Source organism: Penicillium subrubescens, assembly GCF_028828155.1.
Source record: "Penicillium subrubescens strain IBT 31985 chromosome Unknown utg000003l_segment0_segment0, whole genome shotgun sequence".
Lineage (NCBI taxonomy): Eukaryota > Fungi > Ascomycota > Eurotiomycetes > Eurotiales > Aspergillaceae > Penicillium > Penicillium subrubescens.
The window spans coordinates 694153-714474 of record NW_026643153.1 but is presented as its reverse complement, the minus strand read 5'-3'; the positions used below and the strand labels follow the sequence as shown (position 1 = coordinate 714474).

General features: G+C 47.4%; 3 protein-coding genes across 3 annotated transcripts; 1 reads left to right on the top strand and 2 right to left on the bottom strand.

Annotated features, from left to right (window-relative positions):
* Positions 1 to 3064: 3064 nt before the first annotated feature.
* Positions 3065 to 3480, bottom strand: N7473_004371 (uncharacterized protein; the record flags this gene model as incomplete). Its single annotated transcript, XM_057150311.1, has 2 exons — positions 3065 to 3178; positions 3244 to 3480. 2 exons carry the CDS (start codon positions 3478 to 3480, stop codon positions 3065 to 3067), a joined length of 351 nt encoding a protein of 116 aa, XP_057010421.1.
* A 1986-nt stretch (positions 3481 to 5466) lies between these two features.
* N7473_004370 (uncharacterized protein) lies at positions 5467 to 7560 on the bottom strand (the record flags this gene model as incomplete). The annotated part of the gene is given in 9 exon segments (XM_057150310.1): positions 5467 to 6007; positions 6106 to 6224; positions 6243 to 6377; positions 6412 to 6687; positions 6787 to 6909; positions 6962 to 7296; positions 7357 to 7390; positions 7408 to 7479; positions 7498 to 7560. 9 exon segments carry the CDS (start codon positions 7558 to 7560, stop codon positions 5467 to 5469), a joined length of 1698 nt encoding a protein of 565 aa, XP_057010420.1.
* Positions 7561 to 8974: 1414 nt separating this feature from the next.
* N7473_004369 (Allergen) lies at positions 8975 to 9649 on the top strand (the record flags this gene model as incomplete). The annotated part of the gene is made up of 1 exon (XM_057150309.1): positions 8975 to 9649. The coding sequence occupies one exon, from the start codon at positions 8975 to 8977 to the stop codon at positions 9647 to 9649; it is 675 nt and encodes a 224-aa protein (XP_057010419.1).
* Between the last annotated feature and the right edge of the window lie 10673 nt (positions 9650 to 20322).

The window sequence follows — 20322 nt, the reverse complement described above, 5'->3', positions numbered from 1 at the left end:
GCTTATGGACCCAATCACTGACGATAATTGGATACGACCTGCGAAAGACCTCAAGGCATTCGCAGCCATGACCAAAATATTTCGGTCGGCAGCCGATGCGCCAAGAAGCTTCAAGGAAGCCATGGAAGGCACCGATCGGGAGCTTTGGAAAGCAGCGTGCCGCAAGGAAGTCGACGACCTGCACACACGAAACACTTGGGAACTGGTTCGCACTGGAGACGTCCCAATTGGACTGCGTCCTATCCCTGGCAAGTGGGTATTCACGAAGAAGCAGGGAGTCGACGGCACCACGCGATATAAAGCACGGTGGGTAATCCGGGGAAATATTTCCAACGGACATCAATCTCTCTGGGGAGAGACAGGGGCGCCGGTCGTCATGGCATCAACAAAATTGGTGTTATTCGCTGCCGCCGCACATTTTGGATGGCATATAGCTCAAGCTGATGCTATCACAGCATTCCTGAATGGGAAGCTACCAAATTCAGTTTACATGCGCCAACCGTATGGATTCGAGCAGGGCGAGAAAGGCACTCTCGTCTGCAAGCTCAAACAGGCCCTCTATGGCCTCATTCCCGCAGCCCGGATTTGGTACGACACCCTCCGGGAGAAACTCGAAGCAATTGGATTCCGAGTCAGCCCTTATGATGCAGGACTATTCATCCACAAGGCAAAACCGAGTCTATATGTTACTGCACATGTCGACGATTTCGGGATCATCGGAGCCGATCGCACCGAGATACAATGGGTCCTTGCCGAGATGGGAAAACAGTTCCCTATTAAGGACCTTGGCCAAATGGAGCACTACCTTGGGCTTCGCGTTGAACAAACAGAAGCAGGCATCAAGCTGTCACAGCCTGACTTCATCGACAATCTTTTAGAGGACACAGGAATGACGGATTGCTATCCTGTGTCCACTCCGGTTGAACCGGGTCTGGTCATTGATGATTTGTACGACCCGAGTATCGACAAGAGACAATATCAGAGCGTAACGGGATCTTTACAGTGGCTTGCATCCCATACGCGACCTGAAATCGCAAGAGTTGCGACATTGTTAGCCCAGTTCAACACTGTGCCAACTCAGAAGACTCTATCCACACAACGAAGAGTTCTTCGGTATTTGAAAGGTTCCAAACAACTTGGGATACTGTTTAGACTGGGTAACGGCGCGCTGCCTAGACCAGTCCTATACACCGATGCAGACTGGGGCGGTCCCCTCACACCTGGGCGCCGTTCTTGTAGCGGGTACGTCATGCTTCTGGCTGGTGGCCCGATTTCATGGCGATCTCACCTCCAGACCTCTGTAGCTTTGAGCTCCAACGAGGCAGAATACATGGCTGCTTCTGATGCTGCGAGGGAGGTCGAATGGCTTGCTAGGTTGGTGGCAGATATGGGTTTGTATGCAGCGGATGCCACTCCCATCACCTTTTACATGGACAACAAGGGTGCCCATGATCTTGTTCGAACGTCATTTGTTTCTAGGCGTTCCAAGCACATTGATATTCGATATCATTATGTCCGCGACATTGCCGCCAGGGGTATCATTAGCCCAACTCCAATCGGCACAAGGGACATGGCAGCTGATGGCTTCACGAAGCCGCTGGCTGAGGAACCGTTCAGACGATTCAGGAACCAGATTGGGGTCTTCTGATTGGACGGATCGAAACGCTCGCGTTCTGGATTGGGATGTTTTGCTTCAGTCTTTCTGCTTCCTGTGTCGGTTCGAGGGGGGTGTTAGGATTCTCCCTTCCCATTCGGGTTAGCGCCCGACGTAGTCAGCTGTATATTAGGAGTTAGTCGCCCAATAGGAACGCAGTGTGCTTCCCGACTCTTACAGGCATTAGTAGAGGGGGCGGTCCCAGAGGCGGTCAATCTTTCCATGATTTAGCACCAATCTTGCTTATTAATTATGCACTGGAGAATGGCCGCTACGCACCGCCGTAGTGCTTCCTTCACCAGAAATGTACTGGTGATCTCGGTCCGACCAGTTGATTGGTTGGTCGTCCAGTATTTCGACTGTCTCTAGAGCAATGTCGATACTCTGGCCACAAAGCCTTAATTGATCCCATCGCCAGACCAACTCCTCCGTCTTAGAGTAAATAAACGGAAACCGAAGGACCGATGGAGATGAAATCTCTGGCTGGACCGTCTGAGTTAAGCTTTGAAAATCAGCATTTGTGTTTACTACCCTATGCTGTAAGTGACACACCTCTTGTATAGGCTATGGAATTGCCACCAAATCCGCTCAGAGGTTTCTTCAGTCATCAACATCACCGGCGCTTTGGATTGGAACGGATGATTGTTGACCTTCAAAAAGCTCTTGACGGCTCTTACCGAGAGTGAAGTTGGGAAAAAAGAACCGTGTTCTTTCTAAAGCAAGAGCATCTTTGCCATTGAATACAATATAAGCTCTGGGCTGTGTTATGTGCATGCAGGGCTTGGCTCATAGTGAATATAAAGGTCTCACTGTTTCTGAACAGACAAGCTGAAATCAACCTGTTGAACCAAAGGTGGCAGATTTCAACATTTGTGCCCAGCCCCATCCCACTTGCACTTCACGGGTCTCATGGATAGAATTTTCCAAAGATAGGAGCAGCTGCTATTTGCAGGTACGCACGCCATTTCATTATGCTGTCTTGTCTCCTCCAGAGCTGACGACAGCTTACCGACGATCCTTTACTCTCTATCTCTCTCTTTTGAATCAAAAGTCCTAAGCCCATAGGAGACAATAATTCAACCTGGATCGTTTTTGGCCTCTTATAAAGTATTTATAGCTACATGACCAGGCAACTCTGTGGGGTACAGGAGGACAAGATATTTACCCATTATCCCGGCTGCAAACCCCGAAAAAGGTCAAAGCAACGCCTGAATCCAGTTCACTTTCAATAGGATCTGGTTTGATTATCTCCGTCATGAATATAGATATCTTCCTGAAATGAGAAAAGGTAGAGCCACCTCATATTACTCTGATTCTTTTGAAATTGGGTGGCCCACTTTGACACTGGAAAGCCCCTTCACTTGATCTATGCTGGCCTCAGTAACGAAGCCACATACCGTTCTCCTAGCCTCATGGATATGAATCTTCCCAGGACTGCCAAAGAACCAAATACTGCGTCACCAGAACTCCGTTTCGATTGATGACGCGTTGTGCGATGGCACTTATGGGAAATTTCTTACCAACCTGTTCCGAATGTTAAATTACCCACAATCATTCAAAATTGAAGTCACCTCGCTGGCTCTACTTACCCCAGCGGCATCGTCATATTCCGAATTTGGTTCCTCGAGCTCACTGTCATCAGAGGAGACTGATGAACCTTCCGTGTAGACCAGGGATTCGCCATCGGAAACCACGAAATCGCGATCTTCGCTGATTTCTGTGTTGTCGTCTTCTGAAGATGCTAAGAAAGAGCTCTCTGAGCCTACACTTTCAGATTCGTAGTAGGATGACAAAACTTCAAAGATGTCGGTCGGCTCTTGAGTCATTATTGCTGTCGAGGGAATTCTTGATGATAACTTCTTAGACTGGAATGAGAAGCTCGTCCGTTTCCCAGGATATCACCACGCTTCAAGTACTAAATTGATCCAATTTAACACCCCACAATCACCTTCCGGTTTCCTTAAATTGTTCAGTTGTCACAATCACTGAATAGAAACGGTTATTAACGTTGAATACGCAAATACACGCTTGGGTATCGAGAGTGACGGGCTTCAACAGTGACAAACGGATCACCAAAACACCTTGCTAGGCTCTGATCTACAGAAAAAAATTTCATTGACCGCAGGCTGGGGGCTGTTCAAAATGATTAGCCCCATCCACACTCAATATTTACTTCCCATGTCTCGAAAATCAATTGCCCTCTAACTGGGTAATTTATAAGTGGCTGATGGGTTCCAAATCATTCACTTCTTATTCTCTTTATACAGTACTCCACACAGACGAGATAAATCTTTCTCAGGCTTGCGACTCGATAATCATCTCCGCGCTTCATCTTTTTGGAGCAGCATACTTTTCAACTTTGGCTTCACAAACAACACTCGCATATCCAAAACAGACGAAACCAGATTCGAACATGACTGTTCCCTTCCTACTGTACTGCTTTGGAGCCATTGTTTGATGTGCTTCCTCTCTCTGGTCATAGAGCCAGCTGTGTCTTGAAGGCAGCCATGCTGCACTCAGAAGAGCGGTAGAATATAGAGGGGTTCTTGCTCTTATCTGGGGAAGCACTTTGTCTGTTATCATACTTTTCTTTGATACCGAACCATTACTGCAATCTTTATATCTGATTGCTTCTACCTAGATGTTCCTTGTGAGCATCACCGATCTTTATACCAGCTCTTTGGATACCGCAGCAATTGAGGCCCGGTTCCTATACCTGTGTGCGCGTTTTAGACTGCTATCTCTTGTTCCCGCTTTTCATACTTTGGTCATATCGGGAGAGAAAACTAGGCTTACGGTAGAGTTTCTTCATATGTCATTACAAAATGTTCTTAGTGCTGGCATTTACATAATATACAACTCGGGTACTTTTCAAATGCGGTTTTTACCCCGAATAGGCTTGGTCATAATGCACGTGGTCTTGCTCCAGAGCATTATTATGTACGCCGGTGTGATGGCGCCCGCTAGAGGTCTAGGTACACAGTTGAATACCGTCTAACCTATCGGGGAATATTGGGTCTTGGGTGAACAAAGTTTTCTGAAATAGGGAGAAGCTGTGAGAATTCGCGAAGCATATGAATTTCTATTGGAACTTATCTCAAAGTTTGTAGCTCTATCTTCAGACTGTTGCAAAAGCTCTGATAAAATTCATCACAAAATGGAAAAATATAGTGTTGCTCCTCTATATCGTGGTAGGTCAATGTGATCTTGGTGTTGATCTCTTCGCACTTGGAAACCCCAGTGCATACGAACTTTTATGTGCAAACCCGCCCTCAGCGTGCGTTTACAATTCACCAGAACCGGAATGAAGATGGCCACACATCACGCCTTGATTATATACGATACGGTTCTCTATTCCAAGTCTATATTTAAGGAACTTGGTAAAGGATAGATGATTATCGCTTTGGCGGGTAAGAGGAAAAGACTGTATTATTCAGCGGACATGTGAGACTCAATAGTGAACGATCAATAACTCGAGAATCATAACTATATCACCCACAGTGCGACTGCGATGATTCCTGTTCAAGGTCGAAATAGTATCAAACTTCCTTAAAGAACCATAGAGGAAGTTCATCTGCACACTGCCCGTGTTGACAGGAATGGGTAAATGGAGAGTATTCATTCAAAATACCGCGTTGTCTCAATTTTTCACCTTAATATGACTGGCCTGACACATCTTTAGGTTGCTAGATTCAACAGGCGAAACCTCTGGATTTCTGTTCCATGGCTCTCCTGTACTGCCTGCAGAGTGTCTCTAGCTGATCCTGGAAGTAACTCGATCGGAAATAGGATTTCAGCTCGCCTATATCAGATCATGTGTTTTGAATACACTGACGCGCTATTTCGTTCAGCCAATTTTTGGCTTGTTTCATCTGGGTCCTTGCATCATTTTGCCAGGGTGGGCCTGTTAACATCGCCTGAGAATTTGACTCAGAAGTGATGGTATGCCCTCCGTTATAGTATTGCGCACGTAATGTTGCTTCCGGATGGCGGAGATAATATGTATAGCATTCGTCCGGACAGATCAGTCGTCCGTCTGGTACTGTAATACTAAAATAGTGCTGGTTCAGTCCGTGCTGAAACAAATTCATGAATTCATGGTCATCGGGCAAATTCAGCGATTTCTGGTCACTGCCGATCGTGATAAGCATAGGGAAATACAATTGCCCTTGGCTTGGGTAAGTTGTCACACCTGGATCACCCTCAATAGCAGCGGTGGGTAGAGCCGTGAATGTCTCGACTGGGATGGCAGATCCCGGTGCATGTTCAATTCTTGATACTATGTTTCTGATATCTACATCTGCGTTTGGACGAACTACCTCTCGTGAGAAATTGTTGAGATCGATCGGGGCACTATGGACTGCTAGTCCTTAGTTGAATTCCTGGCCCTCTTCGATGAGATAAGAGAAAAATGCCTTGAACACGGACCTCCGTAGGAATCCTGCCGTTACTTAAGGAGTCGTCCAACTTTGTCGAAGAGATTCGGCGGATAGAGCATGACGGTCTGCCTCAACTGTATTGGAGAAGGGTTTTCCCGAGCGCTTCTCCACTTCAACGTCTTTTCCCAGGCCTATCTCGGGAAAATCACAGGCAACCGGGTCGGGAAGTCGGGTCCGAGGTACGAAGTCGAATCTAGTAGGAGGTCGAAAGCCTCTAGATTGAATAATTTAGCAGAAGTGGCCCTATATATGCATCCTGTCTGGAGGGCCGGGCTCCTCGAAAACTAGACTAGGAGTGGACTCCCTTGAAGCCTTAACAAGAGCTTTGCGACGTTGGTGATCTGTTAGCTTAAACCCGTATTGGAAGCTAAAGCGCCAGAATTCTAGTAAATCATATCCAAGCCTTTGCTGACTTATGGTATAAAGGACTGGCAAGGGTGTATCGAATAACTCACTAACCCTTTGATCAACGGTGAGTTGTCGGTGCGGATCAGATAGATAAAGCTGTTTTATGACGCTTTGGCCGACCTCGAGATAGGAACGATCTTTGAAGAACGTCTCCAGAGTTGGAATTAGGTAGTCGATTTCTTGTAACTATTACCAAAATTCTTGCCGCTGTGAAGGCGACAGGTTTGGAAACAGCTCAGCGCGATCCTTCTTCCCTTTTAAGAATCTATAATCGCGAGGAGAGACTTTCGGGGCCCGAGATTGGAGTAACTTCACCGTAGCTCCATCCATCAGAGGCAGGAGCTTATGCCGGTCGCCCGCAATTTTAAGAAATGTCTTGAGAATCAAGTCCCAATAACAAAGGATTGGCTGCAACGTAAGGAATTAGCCAAAGCTTTAGCACTTCTGGATAGCGACGTACCTCATCACAATGTATGGCTAGCAGCTTGTGTAAAAGACTAATACGCATTCCTCCCCATAGACCACCGATGATCAGCAAGGAATCAAGCTTCTGGGGAAATCGTGGATGCCTCAAGAATGCACGGAGGTATTTCCCTTTTTTACTGCCAGGTGTCGTCTCCAACATAGCCCACCAGTCCTTCGCAGCCCACTCATCGATTGGCCCATCTAGATGACCTTCATAGTAACGAATCCGCTCATATACCAGCCCATCAGGGGGCCGACGGTCGTTGGAGAATCGCTCGTTTAGCGACCGAAAAAATCGCTTCACAGTATCTGGGTTAGTGTCACGGTCGTCTAAATAGCATAATAATTAGCGATGATCTTTCACGTCTTTGTACACTAAAACTAACATACCGTCCTTATCCACTACGTAGACATCAGCGATCCACTATTGATTGTGAATACTAAGCCCACCAAGGGCGGCTCTGATGAGGCTCTCGTAGTCCTAGGCACGGAGCTGATAATCTGGATCAACATCTAGCCAGACATTGATACCATCGCGTGAACGTGGACGAACACGGGTGTTCTAGTCTGCTTTGGGTACGATGACGGGGACATGGTTATTTTATATTAATCGACGACAACCTTGAATTGTTATGATTCGTTTTATCCGGCAGGTGTTCTGACCACTGTCCATTCGTTTGCGAAAACTCTGTTCAAAAGAAAAATGTGCTATGTGGACTCTTGCAGATAACTGAAAGCGTCGCTGGCGATGAGCAAAGACATCCCGCTCCATTTCATCGATTTCAGACTGCTGATACATCGGGTGGATGTTTTAAATTTTCTGGCTGACCAATTCTCCAGCCTTTCTGTGTAGATAATAATGAGAAAACGTCTAAGACTCTACAAGATAGCGTTTCATGAAGCTTTATATCTCCAAATTGGCACCTCTTCAAAAAAGAATATTAAGGCTCCTCAAAACAACGTTCTTTGTTAAGAGAATTTCTAGTCATCAAATTTGAAATTGGTCGCACCAGACATTGCAGGTGCCTTATGACAGACCTCATTCAGCCTGATATTATCGAATTATAAGAGCCTCATTTCAGAATACCTATAATTTTACTTGAGGATGGAAAACGTAGTGTGAAGAACGCACTATGCTACAGTAGGCTAGACTCGTGTGTTTTGAGTCTAACAAGGTACTAAGAAACCTCAGCTTTTCCACCGCCATACCGTCGGAACTCGTATTTTCCTGCGGTTAACGGATATCTACGGACGAGAAATCTCACAGCGGAATCTCTCTTAGTACTTCTCATTACATAGTGTCCTGCAGTCGAGTCATGTGTAGCTTATATACGTTAGCTGAGCTTTCTAACAAGGCCTTGATCAAAACTTTTCTACGGCTAAACTCTCTATAACAGTAACAGTCTCATAGCATCTTTCAGAGCCATAATTGAATCAATCATGCTATTAACCTACCCGATGTTCTTTTAGTGTCAAATATTAACTTCATGCGCGGCGATGTTCCGTTTACTGATATCAGCCTAGGAGAACAAAAGAACTTGTTTTGATATGTTGTCACGATAATCAAACATTGGCCTCAAAACTATTTGCGGACCATCCGAATAATTTCCTCGTTGGCCGTCATTTCGGGCAATATCAAACGTTGACCTCATCGTTGATTCATCCTAGACACTGCACTTATTTTCACCTGTTTACATATTTAAACCACCAGTTAGTTAAGGATTTGATGTACCGGAACAAAGAGGTACCAGAAATTATTTTTTAGCATAGAAGTGCCATCAGACCGCTTTGATAGTGGCTGCTAGCAAGACCTAAAGTATTTGTAGGCCATCGAATCGTGTCAAAAGTTCTCCTTTTCCAAAATATCACCGTACCGTATACATCATTCTTTCCGCTTTGCAATATTCGTCTGTCGACCATACTATCCCATTTCTGGGTTCTCGCATAGTCCTTCCTGCAATCATGCTGTCGTGGCGAGTACTCCAACGCCACAGACGCGTCCCAGATCATGTTCAACTGGAACATCGCTTATATGAGTGCACCTCCTTCTGCATTGATATCCCTCAGACCTCCAACTTTCTTGGTGAAAAGGGTTCAATACCTGGGCAACGTTGGCGATCCATATGGTAGCAATATCATCGAAGTATCTGCCGAGGCCGCAAACCAGTACAAATATGTTGTCCGGTTCGAAGCTCCCAACAATGGACAGAGCTGGACTGTGGCGATATGGAATAGCTTGACTCCCGACGGACGTCTAGGAGGTTGGCTTGGCAACGCTTGCAGAACATTCACTCTGGGTCGTGGTCAAGTTCGGTATATAGCTTTTGATGACGACTCTCACGGTGGATGGGCTGCTGCTCCAGGTTCCTCCATTCCAGTTGACGGGGGCGGTAGGTATGCCGCAACATGGGGAGAGTTCAACTTTGGGTCTGTGATCAACTTCGGCAGATCGGCTTTCGTTGTTTCCACGATAGCTGCAGAGAAGGCGGGCTTGGAAGTCCAAGGTATGAGAATATGTGACGTCCGCACGGACACTTGCTCATCGGTTGATGCGAGAAACACGGCTGTCCATAATGCCTACACTATCACGACTGCCGGCAATGCTAAGATGGGAGGAACGATTCTTCCTGGTCCGGCAAGGCTTGCGGTCAGCATTGGTTATCATGGATTTTCAATGCCATAAAAGCGCAGTCAAGCTTGCCGGTGGTGCCAGGGCCAGCAATCATATCTTGATATTCCGCTAATTTGCCTAGAGTTTATCTAAGGTATACAAGTAAATCGCCTTTGACTTCCAAGAGGGAGAGGATTGGTACCCCCTGAGATGATGCCACACAATTATTACAGAGCGACCCAGTTAATCCCCCTCATGTTAGCGTCAGTTTCTCGGAAGTGCTCTGAAGAATTCCCAGATCGACGAGAAGATGGTGCGCAATGGCGACCTGATTCGCAGACAGGTGCCTCTTTTGGCTACCCGAGGCTACAGTATAGCAATTGGCTAAGGAATAACCATGTATCCAGCTAAAGTATCGTCATCATTCGTATAGCTTGTACGGAATGGCACTATGTACCGCTTTCTACCCGTTATCCATGCCCAAGAACGGTTGTTTGGATAGTGTCTCTCCTCGATGGACTCAGCATGCCAGGCCTAAACTGGTATAATCTAATAGTGAGCCGGGCGATGGGTAGGCCTCCACTTCAAATAAATAGCAATTTGATAGAGGGACATGGGTTACCTACTCCTCATTTGAGTTTGTTATGATATAAACATGTATGCCGTCCTTAAAGGCAGACTAGATCAAGTCATCGTAATGAACAACCCCGGGCCAGAGGACCACGTCAGGTAGAAAATCTCAATTTCCTCAATCTGCTAATTTTTTTTCATTAGCCAACACTGTCACTAGTTGAAGAGTATTATATCCGGTCACACAAGACTAAGATCCCTTCTACGTTAGTTCTCTATTCGAGTACGCATGGGAAAAGCTCGAGAGTAATAATCATCCACGCCGTTTGCCGTTCTTGAGCTAAATCTTTGGAATGTTAGAGATTTTTATCAAGCTTATCTTCCATGGAGCAACCCTCATCAGGTAACGCTAAGGAAACAGACAAGATGTTCCTAGAATCGGCAAGGCTCCTGGAGGCCTGCACGACGAATCCTGGTCTCCTTTCTTTATTCCCGGGGCCCAGCAGGTCTGCTCCTCAAGACAATCTACCATGCTCCTAGAAGCCGCATTGAATTCCTGGGGCCAATACCGGGCTTAGGAACTGTTAGAAAAGGGCCCGGGAATTCTTATTTTTCTGGCGCTTTCTAGAATGGTCCAGCGGGCGAGTTAGCCCTACACAGCACCAGCAAACAATCTTTATTGCGCTTCATGCTTAGTGAGAATAATCATAGTCAGTTCATCTCCCTTTGTACTGTAAACAGTATGCGGGTCACAGTGAAGAGAGGCAAAGAAATCCTCTATGGTGAGCCTTGTCCAAGGACGAGCAACTTCCTTCTCTCAGAGTAGAATCACTTGAACGACCGCAGTTCTGAATTCTTGGTTCAGCCAGCAGTAAGTGCAGCACCAAAGTGCATACATGTTGACTAAATGTTGAGCGGGCACCAGGAAAGCAGTGGCCGAACATGGTCACTGACGCTTATTGCACCACCAGCAAAGAGTATGCCCCGCCGTCAACGTTGATCATCAACTTCATACCACCAACAATCTTGTAGCGTTCGCGGGTCAAACCCGACAGGCAATCTCGAGTAAGTGAGTTACACTTGCTCCTCATCATTAGACTGTGGTTTCTCAATGATGAAAAAGATCACCGTTGCTCAACGTTTCAAATGAGACTTTTGAGTTTATTATGAAAGTCAGAATATAAAAACCGTCACCCTTCTCCAGTCAATTCTCTTCCCAAAACCAGCTCACTTTGAATCACTTACGCAACATTCAAGAATGACAACCAATCACGACACCGACACGAGCGAGGATGATAGCCTGATGGCCCAGGCGAACGAGCAGCTTAAACGCGAGCTGCTCCAGAGTCAGAAACTCACTCTCACTACATACCGAGCGCCCCGACGCGTGGTGTCTCTCGTCATCTCCCCCGGCTACGTCAAAGACTGGGTGCCAGCAGATGCTTTTCGGGAATTGTATCAAAATTGGTACGTGCCAGCCTCTTCCGCTGGACAAACGCTAATCAACGCAGGAAGGACGCCATCATAGAAAGATTCAATCTTGACCGTCAGAGCTTCCAGCCGTTGTTGGAAGACTACAGTGACCATCTCTCAATCACTGTTCCCGATCAAACCCTTGCCGACCAGCCAGCGGAGCGTGAGAATCGACGCGCACTGGGCTTCATTCAGTACGAAAAAAAGACCGGCAGAATCACGATCGTAAATCCATGCATGCAACTACCCATCAATGCTCTAGCTATGGGATTCTCAACCAAAGATGTCCACGGTGCCCACGACCATCTTGTGGGACGCCACGGCGAAGGTCTCAAGCTGGCGGTCCTGGTTCTCTCTCGAAATAGCTACAATGTGAGTATCGCCGCAAGTGGTTGCAATTGGAGGTTTGACATGCACACAGACGCATCGGTTTCTTGTACTGTCGCACCGTCTCAGAAAACCAAGTCGATCGAGTGGACCGATCCTGCCCTCGACATGGCAAGCCTCCGCTACCATGTGAGGAGGGACGTGGCAGTGGTGATCGGCGCGAGGCGGGCCAAGTCAGGCCGACCAGTCGCGCTAGACGCGTTTGTGAATTGGCTCCGCTTGACGACGATGGACATTCGCGGGCTCACCTACCCTGCCTACGGCGGTGCGTAGCGGCCATTCTCCAGTGCATAATTATTAAGCAAGATTTACTGGCAGAATTTACGACCAAGTCACGTTTCTCCACAATTAAACTATGTACTTTCGAAGTAGCCACATAATCTCTCATAAGGGCTTATCAAATTCACGTTTACAATAATCTATCTAACTCATAAGGGCTTAGTTATGAGGCAGAATTAAGGCTAGCTTAGGAGGGGGGAAGGGGGTGGAAAAGGGAAGAAATAATCCTAAACGGAGGTAGAGGAGGCCAAGTATTAAGGAGAGAGAATGATCACATGACTAAGATTCAGGGATTTTCACGTGATTTTGCCTAAAAGGTAAGGTATCAGTAGAAGGGCGGACCCAGAGGCGGTCAATCATATACATGATTTAGCACCAGTCTTGCTTAATAATTATGCACTGGAGAATGGCCGCTACGCACCGCCGTACCCTGCCGGTATCATTTCCACACCACATGGCGACTTAATTCTTGATCCCCAGCTGCGAGGTCACCTCTATCACAATGGAATCACCTTGACCAATTCCACCGTGGGCGGCGCATTCCTCTTCGCGTACAACTTTGCCTCTTTGACCACCTGCCGCGACCGCTGCGGACTGGCATCCTGGCGGAATGCGGCTCGCCAAGTACAACAGATATGGGAGGAAGCTCTACGCAAGCAGGAAGACACCATCTTGCCTCTACTTCTCGATCTGTTGCGGAAGCATGCCCGTTCCGCCGACGCCGAGATGATAGGCCCTCTTTTAGAGCCACCCGCGGTGCGTCGGGTCTGGCAATACTTGCTGCGTGAGTCAGCTGATAAGGAATTCTTTTACAGCGAGAGAAGCAATGACCAGGTATGTTCACGGGTATAGACATTTCCACATTTTGATAACTGATGCATACAGACCACGAACACCATCCGGGACAGCCTCGGCAAGCGCCCGGCACGCCTGCCCGACACGTTGTGGCATATACTGCGTGCCCACTGCCCCATCCAAACCGTCGAAGAGGAACAGCAAAAGCTGTTTAAGGATGCAAAGCCCTGCACCATCCCGGACACCACATTCGCGAGAACAGTCGACCGAGCGCTGCGAGCCTGCCTCGCTCTGCTGAAGTTCACCAACCATATTCAGGTAGTCTACGTCCGAGGCTCGGCCGGCAACGTCGACGTATACTTTGACAAGGGACAGGGTACGCTCAAGATACATTGCCGATGGTTGGACTTTGCTTATACGCACCACCGGTCGTTCTGCCGGCCCTAGTCTCCGAGCAACCTCGCCGACACAAACGCCCCGTTCTTCTGCTGCCATGTGGTGGAAGAGCTCTTGGTTCGATCGATTGCATCCATGTTCAAAGCACATCCGACGTCTCAACCGGCTGAAATGAAATTCATACGCCAGATTGGACGTCGACTACGATATCTGCCGCACAGCATCAAGTTGAAGCCATACCCCGGGGGCATTCTAGTCAGTTGGGAAGACAATAAGGCGGAATCCTTTCGCATGCTCGGCCCGAACGGCCCAGACTATCATGTTATGCTTCATAATGACAATTGTGCGAACACTAAGACGGCGCTTCTTCACGATAAAGCAGGTAAGTGGTCATTAATCATCCAAGGAACAACGCTGACCCTTTGGTACAGCCCTCCCTAGCGACGTGGTGCCCTGTGGTTGCCGCCAGCAGTTCGCTCGTCAGACACACCGAATGTGCCTCTTTACCGGTCTGTCTCACACATCGACATATTATGCTACGATTGCGCTGAACGAGGATCGGGCTTTCTACGGGGTTCCATCCGATCCAGTCTCACCAGGGGCATATAAGGACGTCAAAGCTGCTCTCCAATAACATTCGGACAAGGTCTGCACTCTCTGCAGCATATAAGGCTTTGATAGGAAGGCGCGAAGAGCACGGACGGTAATTGCATTGTATTCCGTTCAAGTATGATATATACTAACATTCTATATATTCCGCAGGCGTCCAGTTGGCTCTGATTCGTCTTATTCAACGCTATTGCCCGCCCGTGACTGTCTACAATCGAACACACAAATCTCCCGGTCTCCGCATCCATATCACCAAAGTTTAATGAATTATTAAGGGTGCGTGTTACTAGTCTTCTCGCACATATATAGCGCAATTTGATTCGTGGCGGTGACCAGAATAGATTGTCATCTAACAACTATCTAGGTATATAAGGAAACATTGCGAATGAATATTGACTCCGTACCTCGCACACTCATTCATCTACCCACCACCGACGTATGCACCACCTTGTGGTTATGATCGGTTCAGACGCAACGACCGTCGAAGCGAAGGAGTTAGGTTAGCCAGACGGGCTGACCGACGGACACTGCGTCTCGCGTCAGACATTGTTGATCTGCGGCGCGATAACCCTGACCGCGCCGGGAGACGGGCCGAACCGGCCCGCCGAGGGTTTTCGATAGTATTCGTCTCTTCCGCCACCGGAGATACATATACTCTCGCGTTTTCAACGTCTATGTCGGGATTTGTCGTGATCGTCCTCGGCGGGCGGAGCAGGGCATCCAGAGCGTCGTCCCTTCGGCTACGGCGTATAAGCAATTAAAGTAACTGGGGAGGCTAATTGAGACTTACCAGGTACAGCAGGACACGTTAGATACCACCTCGCGCTTCTCCAGCCACGCCTCCACGCAGCCTAGATAAGCTAATCCCCGGCACTCTTTGCAACGTAGGATCACGCTCTCATCCGCCTGGTCTTCCCCATCACCCAGACAAAATAGACAATGTATAAGAGACACCTCGTCGCTACGAGTGAGACTATGCAGTTCCAGATGTTGCATCCCCGCCCCGATATTCAACCCGGATAGAGTGGCTGGTTCAGCCGACGAGATACACCACAGAACACTATCGGTGCGCAGCATCGATGCCGTAACGTATCGAACTGTCCTTTCTAATAGCTCGAGAGGAACAGAGTCACGGCCCGGTAGCATTTGTCTCTCCTCGTTCTAACGAGTAGCCCTACGGGGAATCTCCCACTCTGAGGGACTCGTGAGAGTGGGCCGCTGGCTCTGACTGGCATCCGTATCAAATGCGACAGAAGCATCCTCGGAGATATAACCCGCTTGTTCCGCGTTGCGAGCCACGGCCTCATACCACTTCTGGCCAACGTGGTTTACCTGTCGCTGCCGGTGCTATCTAGCACAGAGAAATTTTTTTGCAATATCACATAAAATAGGTCGTAAAGTCGAGAAGTCGAGTGATCGTGTTACAAGATTTGCTAGTTGCTGTTGGCCAGCCTTGATGTCTTGGATTTTGATGGAGTTCTTGCACGGGGCGCCCGTCTTGGTAGTCCTGCAGCAGATTCGAGCCTCCCCGATACCTATCTCGTTAAGAATAAAACGGCCCCACGGTTGGTACGAAGACATGACTTGTGATATACTAGAAATAAGTAACAATTCTAATGATTGAGATAATTGAGATGCCAACCAAGGGCCGAAGCCACTCCTTTATACCCCAGTATAGCTTCGTCTGAAATCATACGAATTCACCTCATTAGCAACATCTCTCATACGTAGCTGCCTACCGCAGTGAAGGAATGTGTCTTTTCTGTGGCTAAGGTCTCCTTGCCTTCATAGTCATGAATTGAACGAAGGCTACCGCCTCTCTATGCAGCCCTGTGGCATTCTGATAAGTCATAGACCCACAACAAGTCACCAGTCATGCTTGCAGAGATCCTTAGGGAGCTCCTAGGGTCTTCAAGGTTCCCTAGAGCTCACAAGTATAATCCCCGCAACAGACCCACTGTCTTCAGGAGCTTTTGGTGCGCTTCCAGGAGCTATTCAGCGAGATAAGACGTCGTGGCCAACATATAAAGGTCAGGCTCCTCACTAGACATGCAATATTACAAGCTTATCTATTCACAAGCGTACCATCTTCCCGTTGCATCCACTATTAGTGTCTCTCGCGTATCCAATTTGCTCTAATCCGGTTACGGCCCTCATTTTCACGACCTAAGACTTCCGTTCTATCCTGTCTTTCGAAGAAACAAACAATAGGCTAATACTAGCTGGTGGTTTGCCCGTCCGAACGCGAGTACACGACACAACTACTTAGTGGAAAATTATCGGAATTACTTTTTTCACCGTGGGCCAATATACTATATGAACTGATTGAAGAGGAGTGGGCTAGCATACGGATCATCTGTATTAGGGATTACTTAGGTCCAGACGACCTCCCTGCCACGATTCAACAAGACAATCTCCACCTGATTTCCGTCAACAGCGATGCAACATCCAAGCCTCTTCGCTACGACGTCGTTGAGGACAAGTTCGAACTTTGGTCTTACGCGGATGAAGGGGAGGGAGCAACGACCATCTCGGCCATAGAAGCATCTGCTAATCTCAAAAATCGAGTCCTGAGGAACTTGACTACCGGTCAATATATCTTAGAGGATCAGTTGCCATCCGGAATCACCATTGGCCATATAGTTTTGATGCGAATCTGTTAGTCGTCTGAAAGTTCAACCGGCATTGCAGGAGGAGAATATCTAACCAAGGGAGACTAGGCCGGCCATAAGTTCGACATTGTAGACGCTGACATACTAGAAAATATGAATAGGGAATAGGAAGATATCACTGAGGACACCCGCGATGAGGTTCAGGTTCTGTGGGCAAGCCATTTCGGAGACAACTAGGAAACTGAATAGAGAGCTTGATACGTCATGAGCAAGAAGCAATGAAATCACTTAATATAAACAAAACCGGAGGATACAATTCTAGACTATCAAAGAAAGCATAAATGAGAATACCTTTGGACGCCCTTCCCATGATATTTCTGTTGAACAGCCGTGACTTGTGTGACCTTAAATCCCTAGGTTTCCTTAAATCGGAACGCTCCAATCGCTGGACCCAGGAAAGTAACGGTAAATTCCCAGAATTCTAATAGCTAACTAGTTGGTACAAGCCTCTAGCGCCGAGACTTCTCGTGGATATTGTAAAGTTATCAGTTATTAAGGCGTCGACGTCTCTCGTGGCACTTTAGTCCACTGTACGCTCCTGCTTTAAAGTTGTACATCAAGATAGCACCAATAATCGCACAGCACCAGGCGAACAACCGATTGCTATTGTTGTCACAGATACAGTATAGCAAATAAAGACGGATTAGACAGTCGATACTGTGCAGGTAACCACAAACAGGTTAAGCCCATTATAGCACGCAGCCCAAGCATTCTAGCGGGTTATGCCCCACCACAAGTCACTTGCATACTCTAGTCGTCTTAGAAGAGCTCCCAGGATATCCAGGGCTCCCTGAAGCTCACAAGCATAATCCCCGGGTAGAGACACTGTCTCCAGGAACATACAATTGGCTCTCAGGAGCTGTCTATTTAGAATAGAAGTCCCGAGGAGACGCGTCCAATATAAAAGTCTCAGAACCTTCCTAGAAAAGCAGTGATAAGTTCGTCTCATCCACAACTTGCCGCCTTCTACATACTTCTCACAGTCTATAAGAGCTTATCTTCCACGATAGTCTGTTCAATGTTGCTGTTAAAAAATCTCAATTCTTTCGTGAGGGCATTGGCTAATTTCCTGCAGGCAATCCTCCAAAGTCTACCAAACCAAATTCTCATGCTCGTTGTCACTCAGCTAAACGTTCGTGACATAGTCTCCTTGTGCAAATCATGTTAGAATCTTTACCACAGATTGCAGCCCAGCATCCTCAAGTACAACATTCAACACCAGAACAGCAATCTCCTGCACCTAGCAGCCAGAGACAACGATTATGCTCGAGCCGAGCTCATGCTTCTTTATAGCGCCAATGCCAACACCTTCCTGCATAGAAAGACTCCGTTAATAAGAGCTATTCAACATGGATCGATAGAAGTTCTCGAACTTCTACTCAGTCATAGGAATATTGATGTTAGGATGCAAAATCGAGAGGGAGAAAGTGCCTTGACCTACGCCGTCCACTATGGAACCTGTGCCGGCAAGGGGAGGTTAGTCAAGCCCTAGCTTAGGAACAAAATCCGACACGAACACGACCGAACCGTGCCTCCTGTGGCTATTTGCACAGGTCACATTGGATTTCTTCCGTGGCTATAGATTCCGTTTAATGATCTGAGAGTTAAGCGCGGTCGAGGCTATCGACTTAAAGACTGGGTTCGACGGGCCAAGTCTCAACGTTGATGGAACTTGATCGTTTCCGTGGAGAGCATTTGGACTTTGATAAACTGTGAACGCCAACGTTATGAAGTTTACCGTCGCACTGGTAGAGATTATGTATATTATATCATGAAGAGATCTGCTGCCTATTTAAAGCACTCATGAGAGTCAGATTATATCCAGCAACACGAACACCATGAGCTCTTCGAAACGTCCTTTGTCTTCTCCCACTTTCCGGTTCTCCAAAAGACAATATGTACACCGAGAGGCTGACGGCGAGTTGCCGGAGCAAATTCACGATCAACCACCTGAGAAAATCATTTCGGCAGGCGGAAACAAGGTTATATAGCCTCCCACTTATTGTATGATAATGCTGACTCAAGGTGATTCAGACTCCCGCTCCTTCAGCAAGCCTCACCACGGAATTTGACTATATATTGCGTTATCACAACTCCCTCACAGCCCCTATCGTCGGCCTTCTTGACTTGTATCTCTGCTTGTGGAAATGCTACGTTGTCGATTCCGTATTGAAGATACGATGAGGAAGAGCAACCTCTTCTCCAGAGGTCAATTGAATGGCTGACCACCGAATGTGATGTACTGCGCCAGTGCTGCAACGATCAGGCTCTGGAGCTGTTTAGCCGCAAGCAAGCTGTGGCTGCCTTAAATGATGGGATTGTCGAGATTTTGAAGGTAAGCGAGAAACGCGCCTTTAGGGTGATTGAGTTGAAATAGTGTCTCTATGGCACGATAAAAGGAGAATAGAAGAAGAGCTGGTTGTTTGTTTGTGTCCGTTATGTGTGCGAGTCTCATTCCCTGTGAGCGATCGCTTGCTTTTGCTATGGCCAACATCACTTGTTCATGCCTTCTGTGTGCGAGTGCTTACCTAGTCAATATATAGGCTACGAAATGTTTAATCCTACTTTCAAAGTCTTTCCAGTTTTCGACATAAATCTAATTATATATTTCAAAAGATTGGTTGTTCTATTTCAACTCAACCCGTACAGGGAGACCTGTGTCGGGAATTGTGACACTTTTTCTACTACCACTATCTAGGGTCAGACCCTTCCCCTTAGGAGACTTTGCTGCTGATCAAATCTTAATCACATGTTAATGTGCAATCATTGATTTCAGCCACGAGGGATTTCTTCAACAACAATGGCATAGCTAAGGCTTCTGTGAACCCTTGCTGATACAGGCGGTTTATTCATTGGTTATATCATTTACGGTGACCCCTCGCAATAAAACGCTACTGTAGAGACTTCAAAAGTGGAAGGGTCTGTTATAGTCTTATCATCATCTTGAATTTCCCAAAATATCTCCTACGATGATCGTTCCACTGCCCCCATGTTCCTTTCACTCCCCATCATTCACTGTGCTCTGAGCTAGGACCCCCTCGGAGTACCGGTCCCAATCCTTGAGAATATCAGACAGTCGAAGCCGAGATGACTCCAGTGCCTGGTCAAAGAATTGCAACCGAGCAATTTGATCATCGTGACGCGACTACATTTTGTTCCTCTCGTCGGTCAAATGTCGATGAGTCTCTCGTAGACCGTGATTCGCTTTGGCCAACTTGCTTCCCTCTGTATGCTTTGATGTGCATGACTCCCACAAGCGCCGATACAGTCCCACGATTCTCGCGGCTTGGAACGCAAGTTTAGGGTCTTCGCTTTCGAGCCGTGCGAGAGCTTCCATCGCAGGCTCAAACGGCTGATCCATCAAGGGAGGTCTCTGTGGATCCTCGGGCTGTCAAGCAGTGGTCAGCTCAATCATCAAAATGGTCGTGCATTCCCTACTCACAGCAGGTGGGTCAGAGGGTGGATCGACCACAATCTGCAGGTTGTCTTGATTCTCGGGGCAGGTTTGCGGAGGGTGGTCATTTGCGAACTGACTCTCTGGATGGTCTTCGACAGGTCGGGCAT